Source organism: Piliocolobus tephrosceles, chromosome 15 (assembly GCF_002776525.5).
Source record: "Piliocolobus tephrosceles isolate RC106 chromosome 15, ASM277652v3, whole genome shotgun sequence".
NCBI lineage: Eukaryota > Metazoa > Chordata > Mammalia > Primates > Cercopithecidae > Piliocolobus > Piliocolobus tephrosceles.
The window spans coordinates 21,861,705-21,888,583 of NC_045448.1; the positions used below are offsets into that span (position 1 = coordinate 21,861,705).

Here is a 26,879-nt window from a genome sequence, read left to right on the forward strand (position 1 = left end):
AAAAAAAAAATTAGCTGGGCGTGGTGGTGCATGCCTGTAATCCCAGCTACTCCAGAGGCTGAGGCAGGAGAACTGCTCAAACCTGGGAGGCAGAGGCTGCGGTGAACCAAGGTTGCTCCATTACACTCCAGCCTGGGCAACAAGAGCAAAACTCTGTCTCAAAAAAACAAAAACAAAATGGCCATGTGTGCAAAGCTAAGGGAGTTGGGCTTTATCTAGAGTGCAGTGGGTGAAGGTTTGTCTGTCTGAGACAGGGTCTTGCTCTGTCGCCCAGGCTAGAATGCAGCAGCATGGTCACGGCTCACTGTAGCCTTGATCTTCTGGTCTTAAACAATTCTCCCACCTCAGCCTCCTGAATAGCTGGGACTACAGGTGTGCACCATCATGCCTGGCTAATTTTTTGATTTTTCATAGAGATGAGGTCTCCCTATGTTGCCCAGGCTGGTCTTGAACCCTTGAGCTTAAGCAATCCTCCCACCTTGGCCTCCTAAAATTCTGGGATTACAGATGTGAGCCACAGTGCCTGGCTGTCCTGAAGGTTTTAAGCAGGGAAATAATGTGTTCAAATTTGGCCTCTAGAGAGATCACTGTGTCTGCAGGGTGGAGTATGTCCTGGAGTGAGGAGGTCAGAAGCAGGGAGACTAGTTAGACTAATCTGCACAAGAAACTTGGTGAGATGTGACAGTGGCTGGGACCAAGGGATGACAAGAGTATGAGGACACGGGAACAGAAGGAGAGGCGAATGGGTGTGGCTGCTCATTGATGAGATGCTGGTGCTAAAGGAGACAGTTGCCAAGAATGGTTCAGGGTCTGGCTTGGGAGACTGGTGGATGGTGACACGACTGGTGGGATGGGGAGGTTGAGGGAGGAGGGTGATTTCAGTTTTTTTCACAGGAAGTTTACAGTATTTGTGGGCAACAGACTGGGGATGTGCAGCAGGCAGTCAGATATTTGGGTGTGGAGTAAATATTCAGCTGTGGGATCTTTGGCACAAAGCTGGAAATGGAAGCTCAGGAGTGCGTTGGGGAGATGTGAAGTGCGTGGGGGCTGAGGACAAACTGGGGAAATGTAGCCTTTAAGAGGGGAGCTGAGAGGCGTCCTCGGAGGGCAGCCAAGGTCCCAACAATGAGTGAGTGGCTATGCCCCCAAAGGCGAGGGCTTCAAGGATGGAGGATGGAATCTCCAGCAGGCCACTGCTCTGTAGTCAAGGGCACTTCAACTGGAACAAGAGGTGCAGAAGCCATTTGTGTCAGTGGAGACTGTGGGTGTAGACTTCTTTTGGAAGAAACTTAGCTGTGAAGAGGCACAGAAGGTAGGACCTAGAAAAGAATCCGGAGCTGAGAGGGGTCAATGGAATGCTGATGAATGTTTAACAGCCAGCTCTCTAGGGAAAACGTCATGGTTTGTAGCATTTGCTGGTTTCTGCGATGTCACTCCTCCCACTTGGTTGATTTCAAGCTATCATAGGGACATTGCTGAACATGGAGTTGGAAAGAGATGTGCTGTGGCCACCATTCTCTGGAATCTCCTCCCTGGAGAGGTGCGGTAGGCATATATAAACCTCAAGGCCCAAGAGAGTAGTAAAATGTAGTAAAAAATTAGGAAGTGATGAATTGTGAGTATCAATTACCTTTGTTTTTAATATTGTGTACATAATTTTTAATAATTAGAAATTGTTAAATTTTTGTGATTAACAACTGAACTGGCTCAGAGTTCCTGTAATTTTAACATTCAGATCTCACGAGCCAGCGAAAAACAGGTCTTGTTTTAACTTTTAAGGGGGATGTTTAATTGTGTGTACATGCTAAAATAGGAAGGAGTCCAACTGGATAATGAAAGATTAAATGTATATGAAAAAGAAGGGAGAGCTGATGATGGAAGCTTCCAGGAGGTGGATGCAAATGGAATCCAAAGTGTGGAGGGAATGTGGAGTCCATTTGCACAGGAGAAAGGAAGTCAAGGATGGCACGAGTGTAGCTGTATTTGCAGGAGTGACCACAGGAAGGTGAGCAAGTTCTTGACTGATGGCTCCATTTTCTCTGTGAAGCAGGAGTCAGAGTTGACCAAAGTAGTGGGGGAGTCTGTAGGGTCAGCTCTCTGAGGAGAGAGGTCAAGACGGGAAATAACTGCTCTTGAGAGTGGGAGAAAGTGCTGAAGAAGGAAACCCAGAAAGGCTGCCTTGCAGCATGAAGGAGCCGGTAGCAGATCGGGGCCTTCCCTTCCCGTGTGGTGGGGCCAGTGTGTTGTGGAGTGGGATTTCCTCCATCAGCATTCAGCCCCCCAGGGCTGGGCGCCGAGAAGGCAAACGGTTGGATTGAACAGATCTGCTGATGTGGGGTGCAGGACAAAGCAGCAGAGGAAGAGGATGAAATGACAGAATATGAGTTCCAGACAAGACAGGGGAGAAAGGACAACAGGAGGCAGCTGCTGGGAAAAGCAGACTTGGGGTTCAGCAGCCTGGCCAGGTCACTGGGAGGTTTGAGGTCTTACTTCACAGGGAAGCTGGAATATTGGTCCTCAGTGTTTCTGTTGGGTTTCTTGGGGGCTGCTCTCCCAACTCCAGTTGCCTCCATACTTTTAGACCCTCCCAGCGGGGGACATCTACCACCCACCACGCTGCTCACTGTTCGGTGAGTGCCTGGACACAACTCGAGGCCTGGGCATGGCGTGGTGTGCCACCAGGGTTGGGTCTGTCCCCAGTACCTCTTTCCTGGGAGGCACACGGGGCCTGCTTTCTTTCTGTGAGCCTCCTTGGGGCACCAGCCATAACTCGGTCACAGCCCAGAGCCCCAGGAAGCTGGCCTCCCAGAGCCTGTGCGTCTGCCTCCGAGCGAGGGTGATATGACGTCCAGTTCTGTACTTGGATTTGAGAAGAGGCTGGAATGTCTCAAAGGGCAGCAGTGGGGCAGATTCAATTAAGCCCCAGACGAATGATATGTGGCTTATATGCAATGGAGTAAGTGTCTTTTTGGACAGTGTCAGAAGTTCAGATATCTGCTTTTTAAGCCAATATGGCAGGGCTCCAAAGAGCTCCTGCAGAAGGAGCTGGGAGACAGTGGAAGATTATGTGGCTGTTAGTCCTCAGTCTTTCAGTATGATGGCACATCGCACCAAATGTGAATTTCCTGAGAGCTTGTTATTCCAGGTGGCTGATTGCCAAGCCATGAGCCCTCCCGTCAGCTCAATCTGTCAGCTTCCTGCTTGAGAAGGATATGCTAATGACATGCAAATGACCCCGCCGAGTGAGGCGCTCTGCTATCATTTATCCAGTAACCACAGCGACTGCAATATATTGCTATAAAATATTAGACCCAGTTATTTATATAATGATATAATACAGGTTTGTCTATTGCGCTGTTGTCTTAATCTATAATTATATAATCTTGCTCTATTTCTGTAATACCGTAATGTAATATAATTATAATGCACCATATATCTCATTCATTATTAATATAATAGCCATTTGTACCATTAGTGCTTCCTGGGGAACAAAGCACCCTCGTGTCTATCCCCATTACCCTGACCTTCCTGTCACCCTGAATTCTCATCATTGCCACTGTGTGCCACAGAAAGCAACTCACCCGAAGGGGGTCTAGCTACACTTCTTGGAAAGCAGTGAGTGCTCCTTCGCCTACCCTCCAACCAACTTGCATGCACACTGCCCAGGGGTCTTCAAGCTTGCACTACCCCTGCAAGGACAGCTGGCAGAGTCCAGTGGGCTGAGGAAGGGCTTGGGGCCCTTCAGGGCACCCTTTTGTCCTGGACGGCTCCATCATCTCTTGGGGCTCCCGGGGTGGTCTTGCTCACACTGTGCCACGCTGACCTTTCACGGCCAGAAGGAAGGCCTCGCCCCCCAGGGAAGGCCCAAACAGGCAACCCCTGGGCCTTGCAGAACTGCTCCAGGACCCCAGAAAAGCTGAGCTTGTCTCACTGCTTAGTTGGTGCATTTGATCCCTGAACAAATCTCTATATTTATCAACAAGTATAAATTTGCAAAATGAGTAATCAGTGTCTTACGAGAGTAAAAATAGCTGACAAAAGCAAGACAGAATGACGGATCCAGCTCAGTTTACTCCTACAGAGAAAATGTCTCCTTTTTCATGTATTTATTATTGGATGACAAATGATCGGAAGCGGATGCTTCCAGAATGCTTGGGGTATGCATAGCTGGGCAGTGGGTCACACTGAAGGCCGCCAGCACCGGGGCCAACCCAGGTCCAGCAACAGCGCTAATATCCTCATCATCACCCAGGAATGCCCACGATTGCCAGATCAATATGACAATTAAATGTTGTTACTGAGCCGTCTCTGGGCTCCACTTGGGGGAGTTAAAAGCCCACAATGAGCATTCAGAGCCTGTCTCACTCTGTAAGCCATCTTTGCTGTAACATTTGTCAAGTGTCCAATTAGCCACCAAGGGGGAAAAATACAAATTGAGGGGTACGTGTGGCTTCATAGGCAACATGATGTCCCACGGGAAGATGTGCTTTCTGGTGGCACGTGGCGGTGGGGGTGGTGGGCTCAAGTGCAGGAAGGGCTCTGGCGATCTTAGCTGTCTCCCCTGGGTTGTGCTTTGGGCCAGGTCAGCCTGATGGGTTACCCTCCAGGCACTAGTTTCTCCAAAAGCAGGACTAAGCCTCCATTCTGCTGCCTGATGAAGCTTCCTGAGCTCTTCCCCCAGGCGTCCATTCTCTGTAAGAACAGTCTCCCTGGCTCAAGGGAAAAGGATTTTGTATTCTCACCTGGTAGCACCCGCTTCAGCCCACACCCCCTCGTGCCTGTATCTAACCCTCCACCATGGCCTCGGGAGGAAGCCAGCCGGGGGACTCCCAGCAGAGGGCAGGTTCACACACGTGGTCCTTTGGCTTTTTTCTTCTGGAAAGTTCTAGAGGGTTGGCCAGAATGTGCTCCCTAAATTGCTTAGTTTGTGTGCAGTGGCCTTTCCCTGTATTATGAACAGATGTCCTGGTGTGTGTGGCTGGAGGGAGGAAGGGAGCTCCCTGGTGCAGGACTCCTGCTTGGCAGGACAAGGAGGCACTGCCACCGGCACGACCCGCATTTTAAACATTGCTTCCAGCTTTGCCCGAAACCCCAGTGGTCTCTGGGCTGGTGCTCATGTGCAGGGTGTTCACTGACTGCCTGGCCGGGAGGGTCTGGCTCATCCCAGGCCTTCTGCAACTGGATCTTGGGCCTCTGGCTTGTCTGACACCTAAATGGGCTTTCGGGACAGAAGCGCCCCATCTCCCATCTCAGCGACTGCAAAGGTGACACAGATGTCCTCCCGCCTGCTTGTACCCCACACCCTGGTGCCCCCGGTGCTATGATTGAAGAGCCTGGGATGACTGCCCTTATGAATGGTCCAGGCTGTGCTCCATCGCCACTGAGTGGGTGTCAGGAGGTACAGTGATGTGATTTCCGTTCTTGGTGAGCACAGAGCATGCCCCTGACCTGACCATGGCCTCATTACCTCTCCACGTGGTCCACGTTGCCCGCCACGCCAAGTCCCCCGAGGGTGTAAATCTTCCCATCGTAGACGAGGCTATTGTGCCGACAGCGGGGGACTGTCATTCTGGAGACGAGGTTCCAGTTATCAAGCAGGGACATGTAGCACCAGACATCAGCCAGCGTCACCCCTGACTCCATCCCACCTGGAGGCAGTGTGGGAGGCAGAGAGAGCAGGCGGGGTGAGGAGGGGCCTGGGGTCGGCAAGCCCAGCCCCGGGGCAGAGGAAGCCTTCATCTGCAAAGTAGACACTTCTGGGCCGCAGCCTTCCTCGGCCCTGACATGGGGAGCAGTCTCCTTGGGATCCCCATGCCTGGTCCCGCCCCAGCCCCGGGGGGCCTCACCTGAGAGGTAGATGTTGTCCCCGGCACTCACTACACTGAAGAACTCGCGGTCGTAGAAGGGCAGTGAAGCTAAGGGGTACCACTTGTTGTTCTGCGGGTTCCAGCAGGTGACGGCCACCAGCGAGCGCTGGGTCATCCCCACCATCTGACGGCCCCCAACCAGGACGATGACCTCAGCCACACCTGCAGGGACATGGATGGGCGCCCTTGGGACACACCCGAAGACTGTCGGCATCTGTGCCTGGCACCTCACTGGGACCACTGTGCCTAAGACACTGCTTCTGGGGAGGTTCGGGGCGTGCCCCTTCAAACCTGCGGAGAGGCGTGGCCGGGTTCTGGGTGTCTGCATCTCCTGGCGGGCGTGGGGCAGCATATGGTAGCGTTTGGCCTCGTTCACCAGGTCCCGGCAGGCTTCTGATGACTTGATCAGCTCTTCATTGTCAACCACATTAAGCAGATAGCTGGGGTGGATGAAGGGGAGGCGGACCACGGCCAGAAGCTCGGCTGCATACTGCAGGGTAAAGGAGACATGGAATCTTCTTAGACTAGCAAGAGAGAGCCACCTCCTGGAAGGAAAGAAACGGTGCGTGGCTGCACAAGAACGTGTAATTCCAGGCTGTGTCGGGCTTGGGAGTGTAGATGCTCTGCTAGCCTAGACAGAGGTAAAGGGAGGTACTGTCAGCTGGAGGTGTGGAGGGGAGGGCAGGGAGCACAGGGGTGGGGAGGGGAGGCTGGCAGGCTGCAGCCAGCCCTGCAGGAGGGGGAGCACCTGTTCATCCCCCCAGCACCCCATTCTCGCACTCCACCCTGGGCCGTGGACCCCCGCTGCAGATCAGGCCACTGGGGGTAGGGGCGGGGTGGTTAAAATGAGGAAGACACGATTATTAAAGAGCCATGAGTATGGCAAGGACTCAGGAACAGGTGGGAGGACCCAGGAAAGCTTCAAGGAGATGGCGACTGTTGAGCTTGCCAAGTTCCAGCCGTGGAAGCCTGTGTCTCCCCAGCACCGAAAACTCTTTCAGTGGTGTCCCACGTCCCACATCCTCAAACTGTCACCCTGCACCGAGGAGGTTTCACAGGCTCACTCGAATCTCCCCTCCTAACAAACTCTGCTCATCACTCTACTTTCATTTCATCCCATGAGTAACTGGCGACCACCATAGGCCAGGCATGAAGCTCATCACTGGGGGTACAAGGACCAATGCGACCCAGTCTCTGACCTCAAGGGGTAGACACGTTTAAAGGGGATCTGCTACAAAAAATTCACGGGGGGCAAGAGGAGGGTCTAGTGCGGGTTTGTAGTGGATGCAGGAGTAAGAGGTTTTGCAGAGGGAATGGCGTCTGGATGGGGTATGCAAAATGGGCAGACTTCTGCCAGGCACAAGGTGGAGGGGAGGGCAGACATTCGAAGCCTGTGTAGAGGTGTCAGAGAGTGAAAGAGAATGGTGCGTCTGGAGAATTGTATGGGGTTTATTCTTACAAGATGCAACAGGATTTTGTTGAGGAGGCGTTTAGGGAGACAGGGAGAAGTGAGAGGAGAGAGGCTGGGGAGGCCAGCTCATGCTCAACAAGGACCGCACAGTTTCCCCTGTGGGGTCGATGAGGCAACTGATGAGGGGTTTGAGCAGACGGATGAGATGTTCAGTGTGCTTTTAGAGAGACCGCTCAGGCTGGAGGGCGGAAAATGGATTTGGAGGGAGCAAGACAGAGGCAGGGAGACCACTTAGGAAGTGCTGCAGTCATCCTGGCGAGAGGAGGAAGGTCTCGATGGAGAGAGGGAAGTCGATTCACTTAAAGGGGAGGAAGGAGGCAGGAACGAGTGCTGTGTAGCCCAATGGCTGTGGGAGACGTGGGAAGAAGCTAGGCTTCAGTTTTGGGGACCAGATGTGGCTGAAATCAGGAGCACAGGAAGAAGTGTAGGCTTTGGGCTTGGTGAATTAGATGGATCTGCGGGATATTCTGCTGGAGAGGCCCAGAAGGCCACTGAGCAGAGGGGTCTGGAGCTCAGGAGAGGGTTCTGAGCCTGAGACACAGATCTGGGAGTCACAGGGAATTGTGGTCGTCACTGTCATTAGCTGCCCCATCTAACTTCCTACCTCTGAAAAAAAACCCTGCTTTCCCACCTGATCTGAGGACCCCTTTCTCCGGGGCTCAGTGGCTAGGTCTGGGGCAGGAGCCCTCTCTGTATCTTCTGTTTACCCAACACAGTCTCCCCAGGACCTCACATTCTCCCCCTTGCTGAGTACAGGGGTTTCCATTTGGTCCATCAGGGGCTGTCCATCACCTCAACAACTGGAGCAGGTGTGGGCTTCTCCAGCTGGGTCCATGTTCCTAGGAGCCCCAGAGCCCCCTGGCTCAGGCACCCACTTCTCCCTGCAGAGTGCAGGTGCTGCGGCTCTTGGCCCACTTGGGTCTCCTTTGGGGTGGAATGCCAGCCCTTGAGGTTCTTTGGTGACTGGTTTCTCATCTCTCTGCCCTCCCTTCTCCTCTCTGCCACTCAGGGGGAGCAGGACAAGGAAAGTTCACTTCCTTCATCCTTGATGCAGACCCCATTGCCGCAGGGGGAGCCCAAACCCAGAGAGAAGGGGCGGGGGCAGGGCAGGCCCCACCTGTGTGCGTGTCGCGGGGTCCTTCTTGATCCACTTGATGACCGTCTCATACACCAGCTCCTCGGCCTTGGTGTTGAGGCTGTCGTTGGAGACGTAGGCGATGAAGTCGTCCTTGGAGATGCTGAGGATCTCCTCTTGGGCAGCCACTTCGGGGAAGATCTGCAGTGCGAAGGCCTTGGCCATGTGGTAGAGCTCGCTGCACTGCATGGCCTCGGCCATGGCCAGCACACCCAGGCAGTTGCTGGCCGTCAGCTGCTTCTCTGGGGGCAAGAGCACAGGAACACTGAGCCAAGGGCCCTGGAAGCAGTTGCCACCTGTTCCCATCGCTGTCATCCTTCTCTGAACCCACATCCTGGGGACCCTGCCTCCAGCATTCAGAGTCCCTGCAGGCCCCCTTCCTGGGTGTCTGGAGCCTTCGATCCTTCTCCTGGGTTCTCCTCTACCCCATCTCATGCTGATTCCTAGGGGTCTCCCTGTGTGCACAGGTCCTGGCAGAAGGACCGAGACTGGGAGGCATGGAGTGCGAGAGTCCTGCTCAGAGCCTGGGCCTGGGCTGGGGTCAGGAGTCACACTGTCGCTGAGGTTGAGGGTAGCACTGAGGCTTACAGCATCTTCCATGTCGTATGTCTTCGATGCCAGGCATGTCTGCGGTCCCAGACTCCTTCGTTAAGCTGTGTCAGCTATAGTACCCCTCATGCACCTCCCAGCTTCTTGCATGGGCTTCTGCCCCACCCAATCTGGCCCGCTAGGCTCTGGGGTCCATCTGGCCAGCTCTCCTGGGCTTAGTGGCTAGGTCTGGGGAGGGAGCCATCTCCATACCCTGTTTACCCAATACTGTCCCTCCCAGGGCCTCACACTCTTCCCCCTTCATGCTAGTAGTTCTTCCAGCCTAGGTGTGTCTGGGTTCTTGGAGGCCTATCTGTGTGCGAGCCTCATCGCTGCCTGGTGCCCCTCTGTCCTCACGGATCTGCCCCATCGCTAGGCTGGGCTCTGGCTTTCTCTCGGCACTCCACACCCCAGGCCACTGGTTCTTTGGGGGCTTTCGTCTTTGTCCCTCCCTCACCTTGCCGTCGCCCATGCGGGGCAGCATCAAGTGCAAAGGCAGCATGTTGTTTGGCTCAGGGACCCCCCGGGAGCTCCTGACACTCAGTCCCCATCCTGGGCAGCAGACATGGGTACTCAAGGGACAGTTCAGATGTCTAGGCCTAGGCAGACATCTGGGGTGGCCCAGACATGAATACGGTAAAGGGAAAGCAAGTTTGGGCTGCTTTGTTCCGGGTCTAGAGAACAGGGTGGTGAGGCCAGGGCCGCAGCCTCTCCCCACAAGCAGAGCATGTGCACAGCCCTCATGGTACCGTTGGTTCCCACAAGGCCTGGCGGGGCACAGTGCGCCTCTCCCACCTACAGAGAAATGACACGGAATCCCCTTCATTTCATGCCAGGGAAAGAGAGCCTTTGCATGTGGTTATCCAAATGACCATCTTAAAACAGCCCTGCCAAACCCAGCCACATGTGAGGGAGCTTCGGGTGTGCACACACAGCCCTCCCCGCTCAGTCCTTGCTGTTTATGCAGTTGTCTGCCCATCTGCACTCCTCCCCGCAAGCGACACACATGGCCTCCGGGCTCACCGAGAAAGGACACGCAGACTTTGCAGAAGGTGTGGAACTGGAACTTGCTGGCTGCCTCCAGCAGTGTCTTGGCGTTGGCCGAGTCGATGACCAGGGAGCCCGTGTAGACAAACTCCAGCAGCAACTCCAGGACGTCTGCTTGCAGGTTTGACAGGACGAGCTCCAACTTCTCCCGGCCGCCCTGGCCGCTGTCTTGCACGGACCTAGGCACAGAGACCAGGGTGTCCTTACCTGCCGCCCCGCGGCCATCGTGCCGCTTCCTCACAGGGCTAGATCTCCCTGCACACCTTGGTCACGCCCTTGGTTTTAGGACTCAAAGGACACAGCAATGACACACCTGAACCTAATGCTCTGACACGGGATCTGAAAGAGAAGAGTCTGACCAGAGACGCCCAAAAGAACAGAAAACCCTGCTTATCACTACTCGGCATGTCCATGCAAAAAAAGATGCAAATCAAAAAGCATGAGCTATGGATGGGGACGAGGACCAGGACTGGCCTCAAAGGGAAACAATACGGTTCAGCCCACTGCAGGCCCTGGCGTCTCCACCAAAGCAGGCCGACGCATCCCAGCCCAGCCTTGCCTGCCTTGGGTGGCAGATTCTCCAGTGTGACCCAGGCTTGGGAGGCTCCCGACTGGCTGTGATCCCAGCCAATCCAGAGATATCCTCTGATCGCCCCAAGACCGAGGGCCCCAAGTTGCCCCAGAACCTTCTCCAACCCCACCTCTTTCCAAAAACATATTGTTTCCTTTTAGGCATGGAAAGGAAGCCCTTCATGACATTGCTTTGAAACTGAGGACAAGACGAGATAGACGGACAAAATGGTCAGAGCCGGGAGGAGGGGAGAGGAAACAACCAAGGACTTCCGCCACAGACAGCCAGCAGCCATGACCTGGGGCCTGGCCCGGGGCGGGGCCCTCCTGCCACATGGAACACGGGGTCAGAGGTCAGAGTGGCCTGCGTGTAGAGTGTGCATCGGGCTGGGGAACTGGGGGGAGCAGGGGAGGGACACAAATATATCAATCTGTTTATATCTGGTGTCTACAGGAATACAAAACCATTGCAAAGGCTCCTAAGGCCTGGCAGCTGCCCCTAAAGCTGGACCTGGAAGGAAACAGATAAGATGAAGCAAGAGTGACACCGATACATAAGTGACAGCAGCAGTGAGAACACCCGGCGCGTCGGGAGTCCGGAGGCGGCCTCGTAGGCCGTCGGCTTGGCTGCCCTGTCCTGGCTCCTCCGAGCAGCCTTGCTTCCTGCCCGGAGCCCGGTCCTGCCTGGGGCTGGGCTCGGCCACGTGGCTGGGAAAGGACCTCTGTGGTCCAGTCACTCGCTTCCGAGGAGGCCACAGGGCAAGACACTTGTGATGGGTCCCTTGCGCGCACCTGTGGCTGGCGGTGGGGCTGTCGAGGTGTCCAGCAAGCGAGCAGGCTGGCTGCAGAGAGCCCAGCTGCTGGGTGTGTGGGTGGGCGGAAAGAGCATAGGGCAGGGAGCTGGGGGGCGCTGGGTGCCCGGGCTCTGCCACCGACAGGTGGGCAGCCTTGGCCTCCCGGGCCCTCAGCCTCCTCTTCTGCAAAACAAGAGGGTGGACCTAGATGAGGTCTGAATTCCCGTGGAGATTTTGTGGCAGAGGCTGGAAAATGCCCTTCCCACGAGACTCTTCTCTACATGGCAGTACCTGAAACTCCACCATCAGAGCGACATTCTCTCAGGTCAGGCACCGCCCTCCCAGGGCCTCAGCACAGGCATGGCCAGGGGAGAGGGGAGATGCAATCCTGCCACAGAGCCGGCGTCCAGGCTCCCTCCCAGGGCGGCCACGGCAGGCTGTCCCCACACAACGGCTCATCCCACCAGGACCCCAAGGGGCCTCTGCCTCCAAGCCCTGGGCCAGCCCAGAAGGCAGAGGGGGCAAGGTGTGGGCTCCACAGAGGCCCCTCCAAACCCCTGCAACACAGAGTGACTCCTAAAGTGACTTCACACACCTAGTCTTCTGCTGTTGGGATGGATTTCCATACCTCGGTGGCTTTGTTAAGTGTAAAAAGAATCCACTACATGATCACTTGAAACCACAGAAATCCTTAACGCCCCCAGCCCCAGAGCCATCTGGTCAAGCTCGTGCTCCTGTCTTTGCTGCCCGGGCCTTCACTCCTGCAAGCTGCTGCCTGGCCTCTCCTCTGCGTGCCCCTCTGCCCTGTGGAGGTCACACTGGGCCACAGCCTGCTCCCGAGGCCCCCAGTCACTGCTGCCTTCACCTCTGGCCAGCTCACTTGTCTACCCAGGAGTCCTCAGGTGGAGGAGCTCAAAGCCAGCGAAAGGCTGAGCCCAGGGGACTTCAGGATGTGCGAGCACACACACACAGATGCACCGTGCGGAGGGGTGCTGGGCAGATGGACAGTCCATGGCTGAGTGACAGGTGCGATGGGACCACATGGCTGCTGAGGGGTGCTGCCTGTCTTGCCCACAGTCTGAGCCAGAGAGTGGGTCCTGGCCGCCAGGTGCAGGAGGAGGGGCACCAGGTGCCGTAGAGCATGGCAGGTGCTGTCTAGACTGAGGAGGACCCTCGGCTACAGGAGGCATGGCTGTGGCTCTGTTCCTCCTGGCCCCTTGTGAGGGCCACCTATGGGGTGGAGGGGGCGCTGGGCAGATGATCTGCAGGGAATGGCCATAGAGGCACAGGGGAATGTGATGGGGCTCTGTCAGAATCTGAGCTCAAGGAGGCGACGAGGCCCCAAAGGGTGAGGCCAGTGCCTCTTACCAGCACACATGGTTCTCATCCACACAGGCCTTTGTACGTGGCCTGGAGAGCTGTGAGTGGGTGGCGGTGCCTCTCTATCCCTGAACACCAGACTGTCTTGGGACTGGACCCCAGTGCGCCTTAGGCCTCTTCCCTCTGAGCAGGGACCCCAGAGGGACACCCTCGTGATGGGTGACCCTGGTCCCTGAGGAGGGGGCACAGGTGGCTGTTCCATCCCTGCCCTGAGCCATTTTTTGTCCCGTCCTACTGGGCTCCATGGAGTGAATGGCTTGGGGTGCTGCTGGCCCACCAGGTCACGACGTGGCTTTGGAGAGACTGCAGCAGGGCAGACGGGCAGCACTAACCTTCTCTATGAAGCTGACAAAGGGGGGTGGGGCGCAGTGAGGGGCAGGCTGGCGCTGCCCAGCCACACGGGCCCCATGGGGTCTGTCAGCAGACCAGAGCTTCCTGGAGTCTCCTCCTTCTCAGGGCGGGGGTGCCCAGGAGAGACCAGAGCTCGGGACGTAGGCTCTGCTCAGCAGAGGAATGGCTAGGTCCAACTACCGGGACGTTTGCAATCCCACCATAAGCCATGGACTCATCCAGGATTAGAAATGCCCTTCCTTTCAGACATCAGGTCGGAGGCGCTCATCCACCCTCACGCACCTCGGCAGTCAGATGTTTCATTTTGCAAGGTGGAACTGGGCACTGTCTGGAGCGATGGGCGGAATCCATGGGCAGCGGCAGGTGAGGCACAGGCCCGGGGCAGGTGGCTGGTACCCAGCTCTGCTCAGAAGAGAGGACTCTGCCCGTGAATGAACACCTGTGCATGTCCTCAGCTGCAGGACACATGCATGGGCATGCACGAGTTTCCCTGGGTCTTGGGGATTTGTGTGGCTCAGGCCCACCCTTGGTAACTTGGTGACAGGTGTGGGTCATGCCATTGTGCCAGCATCCAAAGTGAGACATGGGAGTCTCGTTATCTGGCTTCCAAGCCACACCTGTCTACCAAGCCACACCTGTCTACCAAGCAAGGTGGCAGGCGCTGCCACCCACACATGCTCAGGGAAGAGGGTGAAGGGTGTGGGGCTCTGGGCAGGACTTTGCTGGGACCCTTCTGCATGGCCACGGGGGGCAGCCAAACCCAAAGGGACTTGGCTGCACCCTGGGAGAGGACACTGAGACCCAGCGCTCCCACTCACGGTCTGACTGTCATCTTTACAAAACACACATCTGGTCACAACACCCCCAGGCTCCTGTGACCCGGGTCCAGCCTCCCTCCAGCCGCGTCCCCTGCAAGCCACCATCATGCCTGGCCCTGCAGCAACGTGGAGTCACCTGTGGGACCTGAGACCCCCTCCTGCCTTTCGACCTTGCTCTTCCCCACGTGTCTGCCCGGCCGATGCCTGTTCTTCATAACCCACATCAGATGCCACCTCTCCAAGGAGCCTCCCTGAATGCCCCTCCCCCACAGCCAGGCCCTTGGCCCACGAGTCTCTGAAGCGTCATCTCCGCTTGTCTCCTTGCCTGTCTGCAGCATGTCCCCACCAGACTGTGGGCTCGGCTGGTGTTTGGTGTGAGTCTCGGCCCCAGGAGGGGCTCCTGTGTGTTTGCTGAGTGACTAGCGAGTGAATGACTTGGATTCCCACATTCTGTCCTGTGGCTCCAGGGCAGAGTGTCTGCACTGGGCTTGGGTCTGGCAGGCACCGTCCTTGCCAGGCTCGGATGCTGGGTCATTGTCCTCCCTGGGGCTGGAGTGGTAGACATGTCACCGGTCCCAGGCTGGGGGTGGGAGTCTAGCCTGAGCCTCCAAGACAGGAAGCTCAGGGATGCTGGGACAGCAGGGAGGGGTCACCTGCCCTTGGCAGGGCTCACCCAGGGAGGGCCAATGTTGATCCCCACAGAGGTCTGCACCAGGACAGAGGTCCCAGAAATGGTCCCTACTCCCTCCCCTTACAAGAGTGCAGCTGCCTGAGGGGGGAGCCACTGCTTGGGGTCAAAGGGCAGGGCCACAGCTCCGCACTGGGCCAGTCCGGCCGCTGCACAGTAAGTCTCCAGGGTCACGGATGTGAAGGAGACTGAAAAGACATGGTGACCTCAGCTTCTCTGTTGACCACCAAGAATGTGAAATTCTCTATGATTTTACACGGCGGGAAAGGAAACCATCTTCCTGTAAAGACTTGGCTTTCTTCCTGAGAAGGCACTTGTTTGCACTCATCAGCACCAATGTTCATGTGTGCTCTGTGGCTGCAAACTAACACGGCGACCTTCAGTCACAGGGCACCCTGGGGCTTGGCTTTGGCTTCCCCTCCTTTTTCCTGTGTGACCCTCCTGTATGCTGAAGGCCCCCCAGCCCCGACTCTACAAACCTCAGACCTCTCTGGGTTCAGATCCATGCACCTGGCTGCCTACAGGCGGCCCAACCTGGGGACCTGGGCGTCCATCAGGCTGTTCAGCTTGACACGCCAGATGCTCAACTGCGCATCTCCCCAGCTTTCCCAACGCTGGCCTGTGGACCTGCTCTCCTCCCGGTGACCTCTGGTGCCCATGACACCTCAGCTTCTTGGGTCCTGGTGCTTGCATGTGGGAAGCCTCTCCGTCCTGGTCCTGCCCATCCTCTGCCCATCACTCTGAGGTGTCAGAGCTGCAAGGAGACCTGGGCATCATGTGAACCAATTCTGATTGATAGATGAGAAAGCCCAGGGTGCAGGAGAGGAAGTGACCAGTCTGAGGTCACAGGACAAGTGGCAGAGTCAGGTGTAGGACCAGGTCTCCCAGCTGCAAAGGCGGGGATGTCCTCTCTCTTCCAGCCCCATCCTTTCCGATCAGGGCCACCGAGACACATCCTACTGTTCTCCCGCCTTCAGGTGGGTGTCCCTTCCTCACTGCTCTTGACATTACCCACCTCAGACCATGCCCAGGTCCTAGCATGGGGTCAAGGCTTGCCTGCCCCAGCGCAGCCCCCTCTGGGAGGGCCACCTGCCCCACCCTGCCCTTCCCCACTCATGCCCCACCCCCGGCCTGGAATGCTCTTCCTCCCTCTTATCAGCCCAAGAAGCCGTCACTACTTTGGGTTCCCACCTAGCACATGTTCTTCTCTGTTGCCTGCAAGTCTGGCTTTCGATGTGTGGTCTCTGAAAGCCATCGGAGGGCCCCGTGCTGCTCTCGCCCACCACGTTCTAGCTGGGGACTAGGCTGCCGCTCAGCACTGACCTGCCCCCTTTCTGTCCTCTCCAGCTGGTTTGGAGCCAGGCCCAAGACCCTAGGACGCTCATCCGTGATCCGGCAGCCAGATGCGGGCCCCTGCTTCCAGGATTTGTCAAGAGTGGAAGCACAAAGTCCTCCCCGGCCTGGTGAGGGCACTAGACATGTCCCTTCACCCCAGACCACATGCCCCTAACCCCTGTGCTTGGACAGAGAGAGCCCAAGCACCGGGGGCAGGAGACCCGAGGTGTCCATGAGATGGGAAGTCCCAAAGAGCCTGCCCCTTCCTGCGAGGCTGAGGGCCGGCATGTGGCCAGGCAGAGCCCGCCCACAGGGCAGCTGGGCTCTATGTGAAAGGGCGGATCGGAGAGGAGATGCCAGCCAGGGATCCATCCTGAAACAAAACACAGTCACTCCGGGGTTAGTTGGCAAGTCCAAACACGGCATTGGGAAGCAGAGGTCCTGTCCTCCCTCTGAGCACAGTCCCGGCTCAGCGTCTGCCCCGGAGAGGCTGCAAGGCAAGAGGAGCAGCGGCGTTAATCTGCTGAGGGCTGAGAGAAATGTGAGCGTTACCCTGGGCTGGCCCCTTGGCTGCTCTCCCTTACTACGGAGCTGGAAGGTGGCCCCTGACTTCTTTGCAAAGGTATGAAGCAGACAAATTAAAAAAATCAACATAATGGAGAAAAAAAAAAAAAAAGAAGATGCTCATGCACCAATAAGACTCATTCAGGTAGAAATAGCCAGGGCAGAGGGCAGGAGGGAGGGAGCAAGGGTTCAGAGAGACCGTGTTTAGGACACACCTGGTCTATGCTCCACAGCGCCGGTTTGGGCTCAGTGCACAAGGATCAGACATGCAGTGTGGCCCAGGCTTTGCTACAAGTCTCTTCTCCCCGACTTGGGCTGGGGAAAAGCGGCCCCGGGGGGCACCCTGTGCTCCTCAGCAGGGACGGCCTGATCGATGTGCTTTCCTGGCATTAGTCATCACTGACAGCAGGGACGACGGCACTGGGGATCCTGCTCTGGTCCAGTGGGGGCAGTGTGCAGTGATCCCTTAAAATGGAGCCTACAGTCCCCCTAATCTCAGGGAGGGCTTGTGAGCCACTGAGAACCTGGGATCTCAGGGGTGGGGCGGGGTGTTGTCTACTGCTGGCAGAGGCCCCTGGTGACCAGCAAAGCTGTGGCTGGGGGCAGATGCTGGGGCAGTGGCTGCTCTGAGGCTGTGTGTGAGAGGGTACTGGGAGGAGGAGGAGGAGAGATGGCTACTGGCTCTGTGACAGGGAGTCACGCTTCAGGAACCTGCAAGAGAGGGGAAGAGAAAAGCGACACAAAAGCGTCCTACAAAGGAACAGACCCGACCACAGCTGGAAGGAAGGCAAACCTTTGAATCAGGTCCTTGAAATACAAGCTGCAGGAAGCTAGAACATTTTGGTGGACTTCAAACTCTCTGCCTTCAACAACAATTTTCAGGTCTGTAAACGCTTTCGCTCTGCGTTGCTGGTTCAATTCCTTCAACATTTCTGCAGAACAGAGAAGACAGACAGGGCCAGGTTCCCATTAAGAGTTTTTTTTTTTTATTAAAAAAAGTATTTTTTTTTTTCTTTCAAGAAGTAGAGAAATAGGAAATACTTGATATTGTTTCTTGGCAAGACTGGCTCAACACTGACAGTCAAAAGAAGTCACAAACATAATGCATAAACAAGCAGCCACTGGGAGGGGCTAATAACCAAAGGCATCACAACTTCAAAAAGCAAAAAAACCAAATATGATACAAAAAATCAAACCCAGAAATTGAAAGGTTGGGGGAGAGATTCCCATACTGACGATTGGAAACATAGAGAATACATTATCACAGACAACTAAAAACTGTTAAATAACCACGGAGCAAGTTCTCCAAATGCCAATGGGTGCCGATGTATTGGAGACCAAGTCAAGCATGGCATTGTGATGTAAGATGGCTGGATATGGTTCAAAGGAATCACAACCACAAAACCTGCAAAAACAGCGTCCCTTATGTTAGACACTCACAGCCATGGCATGGGAGTGGACCCCGAGAAAGGAGGGGGCCATGGGAGGCCTGGCAAACACCTCCTTCTGTTTCACATTTGTGGGGACTTTTCGGGAAAGCAAGCAAGCAAGGGACAGGGACCCTCTGCGCCTCCTCCCATGTCCCAGGCGAGTCTCTCAGGACGTCCACCCTCTCCTGGGGCTTTGACATTGGGCAGAGCCTGCTTTACAGCCCAGCAGGTCCCAGGAAGTGGCCTCGGAGGCTCCCACTCTGCTGCGCACCTACCTGTGCCCGGTGTCTCGGACCTGGGGCTGGCACAGACAGTGCCCGGGCCCATGGGCTCCAGACCTGGGGATGTCAGAAGCTTCTCCCAGACCCACCCCAAGGCTTAGAAAGGAGAAGGAGGGAAGAGCCTGCCAGCCACCCTGTTGGGGTTGCACACTCTCTTTCACTGGCAAAAGTTAGGGCCTTCAGGTGACCACTGCTTCCCACAGCCTTGCCTCATCTGCCTGCCCCCAGGACTGCCCTTAATGCTGCTCGTAGCTGTGCATCAGAGGCCCTGATCCTCGGGCCAGAATGACCTGTCTTCAGGCCAGGCGATTTCCCTTAGCAGATGTATGGGAGAGGGTGGCCTGCAGAGCTGAGCCCTGCTCTTCAGTACCCCCTGCCATCGCCCATGCTCCAGCGTCATTGGTTATCGCTGTCCACATGGGCCAGGGCTGGCTGCCCGCCAGGACTTCTTCCTGGCCCCAGCCCTGCTTCTGACACTTGGCCAAGCCCCTTTGCCTCTCTCAGCCTCTACTTCTGTATCTGTAAAATGGGGATTGAGGATCCTGCTTCTGCTCCCTGACGGCCAGGCAGGCCCTTTTGGTGAGGACACACTGGGCTCTGCTGAAGACCAAGGAAGATAGTAGGAGGGGCTCCTGGAGAATATGCCACATGCATGTTCAGGCAGTGGGGTCGGGGGCCCTGCCTTCTGGGAGCCATGGGCAAGGCCGAATCACTGACCCCGCCAACCCCAAGTCATGCTGAGTCTGGAGTCGTAGCAGAGCATCTCCAGGGGTGCGGAAGGGGGCTCTGGCTGGGACTTCAGGAAGGATCTACATGGGGCGAGCTCAGACCCGGAGCAAGGAGGGTGGGAGCTAAGACAGAGACCAACAGGCTCAGATCACCAGCGGGAGGGTGCGGGAGGGCGCAGAAGCACGAGGGGGCTGGTGCAGGTGGACAAAAGGGCCCCAACAGGGAACACAATGAGGCGGTGGGCGGGGCCAGATCGCAACAGTCTTGCCTGGGAGCTCCAGCTTCATCCAGGGCACCAGGGAGCCACAGGGGGTTCTGGATAGGAAGTGGTGAGGTGAGACTTGGGTTTCAGACAAATCCACACAGAGGCAGGATGGGGAGTGGCTTAGGAAGCCAATGGGAGGCAAGGAAGTGCCGTGAGGAGAGTTGACCCTTGAAGCCAGACCTGAGGGTGAACCTGCACTGGGCCTCCTATCAGCTGTGTGACCTTGGGAAAGGGGACCTACATTCCCAGAGCCTCGGGGTCCGCACTTGTTGAAGGTTCCGTAAGACAGCATGTGGCAGGCACACAGGGAGCTCAGCGTGGGGGAGAGTGCAGTGCTGGTGACGGTGACGGTCTTTCCAAGGGAGAGGTGAGAAGGCCAGAATTACACAGCAGCAGCACGACAGAGAAACAGGAGTGTGTGGACTCTGTGGGGCTCAGTGCAGGAAGGAAGCGGGGAGGCGGAGGCAGAAGCGGGGAGGCGGAGGCAGAAGCGGGGAGGCGGAGGCGGAGGCGGAGGCGTGGAGACCATTGACGGGATTTTGGAGCGGATGGTGGTGGGACATCAGGAAGGGAGGGAACTAGAAGATCAGTTCCACAGAAGATCAGTCCTGTGGGACACCCGGGGTTTGGGGTAGGAGGCAGTGGATAGAGGCCTGGGCTGGAGAGAGCCTGGCAGTGCCTGCAGACAGCCCGGGCACAGGGGAGACAGCACAGGGCCAGTTGTAGGGCCAGGCTGGATAAGGCTCAGCTGCCACACTCACACCCATCTCCAAAAAGTCATCAGCTGAATTAATGCCCAAACCATGAGCCAGGTAGATGACATCACCTTTTTGAGTGGAGCGAGGTAGATAACGCCACCTTGTTGAGTGAAGTGGTAGGGGAGGGGAGAGAATTCTGGGCTGGGATTCTCAAGACCTGGATCCTGGTTCTTGTTCCAGCATTGCCACTAATTGGTGTGTGACCCTGGGCCAGCTACCCCAGCTTTCTGAGCCTCTGTTTCCTCTAGCACAGAAGGGCAGCGATAACTGCTCGGTAGCCCCCTGGGTGTCACACTGCAGAGAGTGACAGATGTGGCCCCACAAGCCTGCTGAGTTAATCAGTGCTTAGGGGCCTGGAAAACACAGCAGCACACACATGCCTACTCCTTCTGGGCCCGAGGCATCCCGAGGGTTTCTGAAGACCTTCCCTTCAAATCGCGGTCCCGACAGTGATTCTATCAGCAGCCCCAGCCCCGGCCGTGACACCTGCTGCTCCAGGAATTCTGCAGCCAGACCTGGAAGGCGCTTGGAGGTTCAGGTGTCCCCCTCCTAATGTAGGTGCTTTCTGTTCTTTCTGAATCTCACTTGGTGGAAATCTGGATTTAATGGTTGGGGAAGATTATTCACTTTCAGAAGAATTTGTCAATTTATGAAAGCGCTCACCAGGGGACTCCTTTTCCCAGCAGGCCCCAAGTGCATTCCAGGTATCGATCGGCTGGTGTGTGCGGGCTGTTGCCCACTGCCTGCCCAGCTGGCAAAGCAGGCTCTCAGGCTGTGCCTGTTGGGGGGCGGCAGACCCAGAATCCACAAGGGGGCACCAGGACCCGCTGGGCACAGGCTGCCCTCCTCCCTGCCCCATGTTTTGGCAAAGGACACTCCCTGATCTCTGAGGAGTTTCCAAGTGAGGTGTGTGGGGGTGCTGTGAGGAGGCCTTCCAACAACAAGGCCTGTTCCCAGGTGTGGGGAGGTCTGCAGGCCTCAGGGCTGGGTCTTCAGAGTGGCTTTCCAGAAGCACCTGGCACCCTACCCTGCACTATTCTGCTGCTCCAGGTTTCTGCGGGAGAAGACGGCCCAGAGACCCTATGGCCTTCTCTGGATGGAGGCTCGTTGGGGTCTGGCGACCGGAGTGCTGGCAGCTGAGCCTACTAGGTGGGGTGAAGACTCGGCCTCAGCACCCGTCCCTGTTGGCCAGCCCCAGGGGTTGTTTTTGGGTCTCCTCGGCTTTGAGCGGGCCGCCCGCCTGCGTCTGTGGGACTGCACACCCTGGCGCTGCTCACTGAAGTGGCTGCCCCCAGGCTCAGGTTTTTGTCCCAGGCCTCTTTGCCCGTTTTCCCACTTCCTCCCGCACGCCCAGGATGCTCGACTCAGCATGGAGCTTCTCTTCCCATGGAAGACGGTCCACCGCCCGCATTCTGCAGGCTTCCCCGGACTCCTCCCACCCCTCGTCACACCAAGTCCCATCTTTTTACCTCCTAGAATTCTCAGGACTCAGCCGCTCCTGCCCCGGGCCCTTCAGCACCCTGAGTGAGCTGCCCTCATCTTTCACCTGAGTCACTGCAACAGCCTCTGAGGACATCTCCCTGTTTCCAGCCTGTCCCCCTCCAGGCCACCTCCACACTGCAGCTCCTCACAGCCTCCGGCCGCACAAATCCTTCGGGGCTGAGCAGGGGCAGGACAGCCCTTTGGGGGGGTCTCCCTGTTCCCTCAGCTCCTCCTCCACTCCCAGGGGGCCCTTTGCTCCCCAGCGAAGCTTCCATGCACCCCACACATGTCCCCACTCCAAGTCTCCATCCCCTCTGCCTGGGTCTTCCATCCCCTTCCTCCATCCGGCCAAGCAGTATTTATCCTTCACCACCAGGGCAAGTGTTATTTTGTCCTGGGCCTCTTTGCCTCCTTCCCCTCTTCCTCCCATACCCCTGCCCTCCACCCTCTCTCGCAGGCTGGCAGAGCAACCTGTGCTCACTTCTTTATAGATACTAGGAGTTGTAATTATTTATTTACATGTCTGCCTCCTGCACTAGACTGTGTTTTATTTATATTTTTATCTTCAACACTCAGCACAGGGCCTGGCATATATATAGCCGGTGTGATGGATGGCAAAAATTCTTTGTAGCTTCCCCCGTCAAGAGGTGGAGATGATTTCCCCACCCTTTGAATCTTGGCTGGCTTTGTGATTTGCATTGGACCACAGAATGTGGTGGAAGTTGACCCTGTGTAAATGTGAGCCATGGCCTCAAGAAGCTTTGCACTCTTTCACTCACTCTCCACGGACCCGTGGCACCACCACCACAGGAGCGAGCCTGGGCTAACCTGTTGGAGCATGAGAGACCGCGTGGAGCGGAAACGAGCTGTCCCAGATGAGACAGTTAGACCAGCCAGTCTCTGCCAGTATCAGCCAGGCTGACCTAGATCTGCTGAGTGTATCCCAAACTGCCAGGCCAGGATCACAGTCTAAATAAGTGGCTGTTGTTGAAACACTCAATTTTAAGTCACTCAATTTAGAATTGTTCGTTAAACAGCAAGAGCTAACTGACACACAAAGCATGAATAGATGATGGACTCCAGCGCTCGGGGAACGTTCCCTGTGTTGGTTTCACCTTTGCTAGTACAGTTTGAGGCTCTATTTTTTTTTTTTTTTTTTTTAAGTTTTGGTAAAATGTACCCATTTTAAAGTGTCCAGTTCAGTGGTGTTAAGTATATTCACACTGTCGGGCAAACCACTGGAATCCTTTTCATCTTCACGAACAGAAACTCCATACCCATTAAACAACCACTGGCCAGGCGCGGTGTCTCAAGCCTGTAATCCCAGCACTTTGGGAGGCCAAGGCGGGCGGATCACTTTAGGTCACGTGTTCAAGACCAGCCTGGCGGGCCGGGCGCGGTGGCTCAGGCCTGTAATCCCAGCACTTTGGGAGGCCGAGACGGGCGGATCACGAGGTCAGGAGATCGAGACCATCCTGGCTAACAGGGTGAAACCCCCGTCTGTACTAAAAATACAAAAAACTAGCCGGGCGACGTGGCAGGCGCCTGTAGTCCCAGCTACTCGGGAGGCTGAGGCAGGAGAATGGCGGGAACCTGGGAGGCGGAGCTTGCAGTGAGCTGAGATCTGGCCACTGCACTCCAGCCTGGGCGGCAGAGCGAGACTCCGCCTCAAACAAAAAACAAAAAACAAAAAACAAACAAACAACCACTGCCCCCCTCCCCTCCACCCAGCCCCGGCAACCATCATTCTACTTCCTGTCTCTGTGAGTTTGACTATTTTAGACCCTCATAAGTGGAATTATGCAATGTTTGTCCTTCTGTGAGTGGCTCTATTTCACCTAGCATAATGTCCTTAAGGTTCACCCACATGGTAGCATGCATCAGGATTTCCCTCCTTTTTACGGCTGGCTAATATTCCACTGTATGTAGATACCACATACTGTTTAACATTCATCCTTTGATGGACACTTGGGTTGCTGCCACCATTTTGCTATCGTAAACAATGCTGCTATGGGCACTTATTTAGACTGCAATTCTGGTTTGGCAGTTTGGGCTACATTCAGCGGATCTAGGTCAGGCCTGGCTGATATTGGCAGAGACTGGCTGGTCTAAATGTCTCGTCTGGGACAGCTCATTTCTCCTCCACATGGTCTTTCATGCTCCAACAGGCTAGCCCAGGCTTGTTCCTGTGGCAGTGGTGCCAGGGGTCCCTGGAGAGTGAGTGAAAGTGAGCAAAGCTTCTTGAGGCCATGGCTCACATTCAGTTCTCACCCCCGAGTTATGGACCAGATATCCCCTCTAGCGACCCATCTCAAACCCCGTTCATTCTAAGCGGTTAGTATAAAATGGCTCTGTGGATGCAGCAGCAATGGGCATGAGGGAATGGGGACTTGAGGAGGCCCTGCCTGGGGCTGGATGCTTTGCCTAGAGGAGAGTGAAGCCACAAACAGAACCAAGGCTGGAGATGAAGTTGCAGCCAAACTTCTGCATATTTTTCACCAAATGACATAAGTTATTTGTCAGAGACTAATGGGCTCGTTCCGGCTGGACTATAAGGGCTGTGTGAGATGGTAATAAAGAGGAAGAGATGTCAATATTAAAAGGCAAAGAATTTCAGTGGCTTTGCCGCAGAGAAGTCCATTAAATCAGAGCCTTGAGAAAGGTTGTGTGGCCAAATCATTTTTTTCAGAGCTCAAGTAAGAACCCAGCTAGGTGACAAATGCTTCCCATCCCATTGGTATGTATGACACATATTTGATAAAAGGCTTGAAAAAATTATAAACTCAGAGCGGTTGTGAAATATACTGAGAAAGCCCAGCGAAGACAGTGTCAGGCAGGCCCATAGGGCAATTCATCCAGGAGCAGTGAGGCCGACGCATGCTGACACTGTGGGGACAAATGGAGGCTTTACGCAAACAGAGCATCCCGCTGCTGCTCCACGCGCCTCCCGAGCAGAATGTTGCCCTCCCTCCCCCGTCTGATCAGATACGCATTTCTTCCCCTACTTCTTTTCCAAAGAAGAGTTGGCCTCAGAATGAACCTTGGAGGCCAAGAGCAGGCTCCAGCTTCCAGGTGAGACAGAATGAAACCACCTGTGGGCGGGACCTGTGGATCCCTCATCCAGCCTGAGTCGGACATGTGACACCTGAGGCCCCATGCAGGCAAACCCTCCTAGGAACCATGAAACACTGGGACTTCTTGCCTGGACTTAGGGTTTTAGTGAGGAGCCTTTCTGGCTTTCCTGTTGTCCAAATGGGAATTTCTGCCATTTGTCTAAAAGGGAGCCAAAGTCCTAGGAACGGTCACAACCTCTCCCACTAGTCTGCCGTTTCCAAACTGATGACACTGGATGACAAGGCCTATTTACTGAGCAGTGATATCTGGCCCCAGAGGTCCCCTCTGTGCCTACAGCCCCTGACCCAGGGCTGCACACCCGTGGGTGTGGGTGGGACTGAAGACTGCCTTCCAGCTGGAACATTCTCATGTCCTCTAAGATGATAGAAAATTCACTTCTATTTTTCTCCTTAACATTTTTTGAAATCATCATAAAACTAACAGAAATATTCCCTTCTCCTTCCCTGGGTTTATGTCCTTGACCCTTAGGTCCAAGGACTGAACAGAGGCAGCTGCCAGCTTGGGCAGTGGGTAGTGCGACTGGGAGACCTAGATCTAGTCACAGATTCACCTCAATCCTCCTGTGACCTTGAGTGGGAGCTCTTTCTTCATCTAGGGTCCACCAGACCAACGACTGCCTCGATCCCTTATTTCCAAACTCCTTACCGTGGGCTCCTGCAGGCTTCTATGACCTGACCTGGCCTGTGCTCACAGCTTCATATTCTATCATGTTCCACACATCCCCCAACTCTAAGTTCACACCCAGTTCATCCTGTTCCTTCACTTTGAATGTTTCTCTTTCTGCCTTGGCCAAGGTTTCTCCTATACTTGCTTCCCTGGGTCCCATCCATTCCTTAAGCCTCACCCTATTATTATTATTATTTTGTAGAGACAGGGTCTCGCCATGTTGCTCAGGCTGGTCTCAAACTCCTGACCTCAAGTGATTCTCCTGGCTCAGCTTCTCAAAGCATTGGGATTACAGGTGTGAGCCACCATGCCTGGCTGTCAGCCTCGCTTAAAATCCCATCCTCCAAAAATTCTTACAGAATTCCCCAGTTGCCATTAACTTCACCCTCTCCTGTGGTCCCATGAGGCCTGGTACCTTCATTGGAGTAGAGACCTTTGGCTGCCTTATTACGGAGGAATGGCTGTCTGTCTGTCCATCTCCTTTCTAGTTTGTGATCTTCTGGAGGGCTTGTCTCTCTGGCCCCCTGAACACCTGGCACCATGTTTTGCACAAAAAGTTCCTTTCTGATTGGAATTCATTGTGGGTTATAGACCACATGCAGATGTGTGCTAGGGGGTTAGATGACATTCCCTCAAATGTGATCCACTGAAACTATTTGAAATACCACAGTTGTGTGGAATCGGATGGACAGAATGTAAAAGTCAAGCCCCTCTAACTTCAGGCAACATTGGTGCTAATAACGGCGATAACTCTGCAATTCGTATGCAATCTGCAGTTGCTAAAGCATTGGCACATTAATTATTTAGGTCCTCCTCGGGGAGAGATTTAATTATCTGTTCAGCTCCAACGGCTTTGAAGAGCCTTAAATGGTCTTCCTGGGAAGAAGTGACCACCCCAGCAGCCGCCGAACACAGGTGCAGCCTGGAGCCCTTGAGGCCACTCTGCAGAACAGGGTTCTCTCCAGGCTTTGGGTCCTAGCTGCCTGGATCATAAGATCTACCCCCCGACCACCCCCCACCCCAAAAAAAGCCAAAAACAGATCATCTTCCTGGACCGCTCGTGCCCTGTGGGCTCAGAGTAGGAGTCAAAGGGCACGGTCTCTTGTTTAGGAAGGAATGGAGGAGGACGGGGGTGGAGTTTCAGGATCCCATCCCCAGCCCAAGGAGCCTGGCCAGAGGGTGGGCACTGCAGAGGTGGGGGTGGGTCCTGAGCTAAGCAGGGAAGGCCATGGGCAAATTCCGTGGCTGCCTCTGGAGCAAGTGCCTGGTTTGGTTGACACTCGCAGCATGTAGTCCCTCCTGCCTCCAGCGAAAAGGCTGCCACTTGGCTCCTTCCCCTGCTTGGAGGATGGAGGCCAAGGGATGATGGGAATATTCCGAGCAGGAGAGGAGGAACATGTCATGGGGTGAGGGCAGGGCTGAGAGACCTTGGGAGAAGGCCAGGGCTCGGGAGACTTGGGTGAGAAATAGGGTCAAGGCCAGTAGTGTGAAGAGTTCTAGAGTGGCCGGAGCTGGAGGTGGAGGG

At 55.5% G+C, this 26,879-nt stretch overlaps 1 protein-coding gene across 1 annotated transcript in view; it reads right to left on the reverse strand.

Annotated features, from left to right (window-relative positions):
- The window catches only part of KLHL29 (kelch like family member 29), a 163,075-nt gene that overhangs the window by 7,092 nt on the left and 129,104 nt on the right, over positions 1–26,879 (reverse strand). Inside the window, exons 4-9 of the mRNA XM_023230106.1 lie at positions 17,402–17,540; positions 10,085–10,287; positions 8,456–8,715; positions 6,159–6,357; positions 5,847–6,029; positions 5,468–5,648 (exon numbers count right to left, since the gene is read on the reverse strand). Coding sequence (XP_023085874.1) covers positions 5,468–5,648; positions 5,847–6,029; positions 6,159–6,357; positions 8,456–8,715; positions 10,085–10,287; positions 17,402–17,540 — 1,165 coding nt within the window. The remainder of the gene's footprint in view (positions 1–5,467; positions 5,649–5,846; positions 6,030–6,158; positions 6,358–8,455; positions 8,716–10,084; positions 10,288–17,401; positions 17,541–26,879) is intronic.